This window comes from Papaver somniferum, chromosome 1 (assembly GCF_003573695.1).
Source record: "Papaver somniferum cultivar HN1 chromosome 1, ASM357369v1, whole genome shotgun sequence".
Lineage (NCBI taxonomy): Eukaryota > Viridiplantae > Streptophyta > Magnoliopsida > Ranunculales > Papaveraceae > Papaver > Papaver somniferum.
This window is the reverse complement of record NC_039358.1, coordinates 144346674-144348519: the sequence shown is the minus strand read 5'-3', so window position 1 is coordinate 144348519 and position 1846 is coordinate 144346674. Positions and strand designations below refer to the sequence as shown.

Below are 1846 nucleotides of genomic sequence, written 5' to 3'. Positions count from 1 at the left end.
TAATAATGTGGCAGAGTACGAGGCGTTAATTCTTGGATTACGAATGGCCGAGGAACTCAATCCAAGAGCAATCAACATCAAGGGAGACTCAAAGCTAGTCACAAACCAGATATCGGGTGACTTCCAGGTAAAAGAGGCGTATTTAGCTCCATACCGAGCGGAAGCTCATGAACTAATAGCGAGAAGAGGAAGCACCGTGGTCGAGCACACTGGAAGATCTACCAATAAGCATGCGGATGCATTGGCTACCTTAGCAGCCAAGCTACAGTTGAACGAAGCCGACGAAGGCACCATAGCGGTAAAAAGAAGGGTGTTGCCCAGCACTTGGAAGGAAGATGCAGCATTCGAATTAAAGGACGATTGGAGAACGGCATGCATCGAAGATTTGACTAGAGTGGCGGACGATCAGTTATTTCCCATCAAAGTGTTGAAGCAATTCGTTGTAATCCGAGGAGCATTATACTATCGAACATCCGGAGGTGCTTTAGCACGATAAGTGGGAAAGCCAGAAGCGCAGGAAATACTGAATCGCGTCCATGAAGAATCATGCGGACAGACTGGAGGAATCCCGTTGTACCGGCGGCTACAAAGGATGGGAGTGTACTGGCCAAATATGGCAGTCCAAGCAGCGGTAATCCAAGATAAATGTGAAGATTTTCAAGCACCCACAGCAGACGGAATTATGTAGTGCGGAGATAGAGGACTGGAGACAACCTTACATAGACTTCATCCAGTACGAGCGCCTACCGCCAAATAGAAAAGAAGCGTTGAAAATTCAAAGGAAATCCGGAAGATTCTTCATAAGTGAAGGCATCTTTTATAGGAATAGCTTCGGGGACAAGATATTACGTTTCCTGTCGCAAGAAGAGGCGGAGATAGTTATGACTACAACTCATGATGTCGAGCACCAAGTAATGAGAAAGCTCTTCCTGCAGTTGCACGAAGGGGATATTATTGGCCCACGATGGAGTTTGATACAGCCGAACATGTGAAAAAGTGCCAGCAATTCCAAAGTCACGGATCGTTAATCTGCGCCCCGCGTAACCTACTGCATAGTGTCGTCACCCCATGGCCCTTGCATAGCTGGGGACTTGATATTCTTGGGCCGATAAGACCAACTTCATCCGGGCGTCACAAGTATATCATCACCGCAACCGAATATTCTACCAAGTGGGTTGAAGCTATTCCGCTTCGAGACTATTCAGGCGCCACGATCGCTGCATTTATCAAAGAACACATCATTTATCGATTCGGCGCACCCATGGTTATACGTTCGGATAATGGTACCTCTTTTGTTAATCAAACTATCATGGATTTGCTGAACCAATACGGGATCAAGTTCCACACTTCGACTGTCTACCACCCTTATGGGAACGGGCAGGCTGAAGCAACTAACAAAACAGTGTTGAGGATACTGAGCCGGAAAGTATACGATCATCACAGGAGCTGGCACGAGCAGCTACCCCTTGCACTTTGGGCATACCGCATCTCTAGGAGAAGTTCAACTGGTGCCTCCCCTTATTCCTTGGTGTACGGAGAAGATGCAATACTGTCATCATAAATTGCAATATCATCCGCGCGCGTGGCTATGGCCAGCCTTACCACCCCGGACGAGGTCAGCCGTTTTGCTCATCTAGATACCTTAGAAGAACGACGAGCCAAGGCTGAACGTTTCGCAGACAAGTATAGGCAACAGACGGCAAGGTATTACAACCAGAAAGTAAAAGAACGAGTCTTCAGCATAAATGACGTAGTAATGAAAATCGCACCACATGTCCAGCGCAATGAAAAGGCAGGAAAATTTGCTGCAAACTGAAAAGGCCCCTATATGATTAGGAAAGCAGCA

The 1846-nt window shown here is 47.1% G+C and overlaps 1 protein-coding gene across 1 annotated transcript; it reads left to right on the top strand.

Annotated features, from left to right (window-relative positions):
• Positions 1 to 964: 964 nt before the first annotated feature.
• Positions 965 to 1561, top strand: LOC113351765 (protein NYNRIN-like). Its single transcript, XM_026595703.1, has one exon. It carries the CDS (start codon positions 965 to 967, stop codon positions 1559 to 1561), a length of 597 nt encoding a protein of 198 aa, XP_026451488.1.
• The last annotated feature ends 285 nt before the right edge of the window (positions 1562 to 1846 follow it).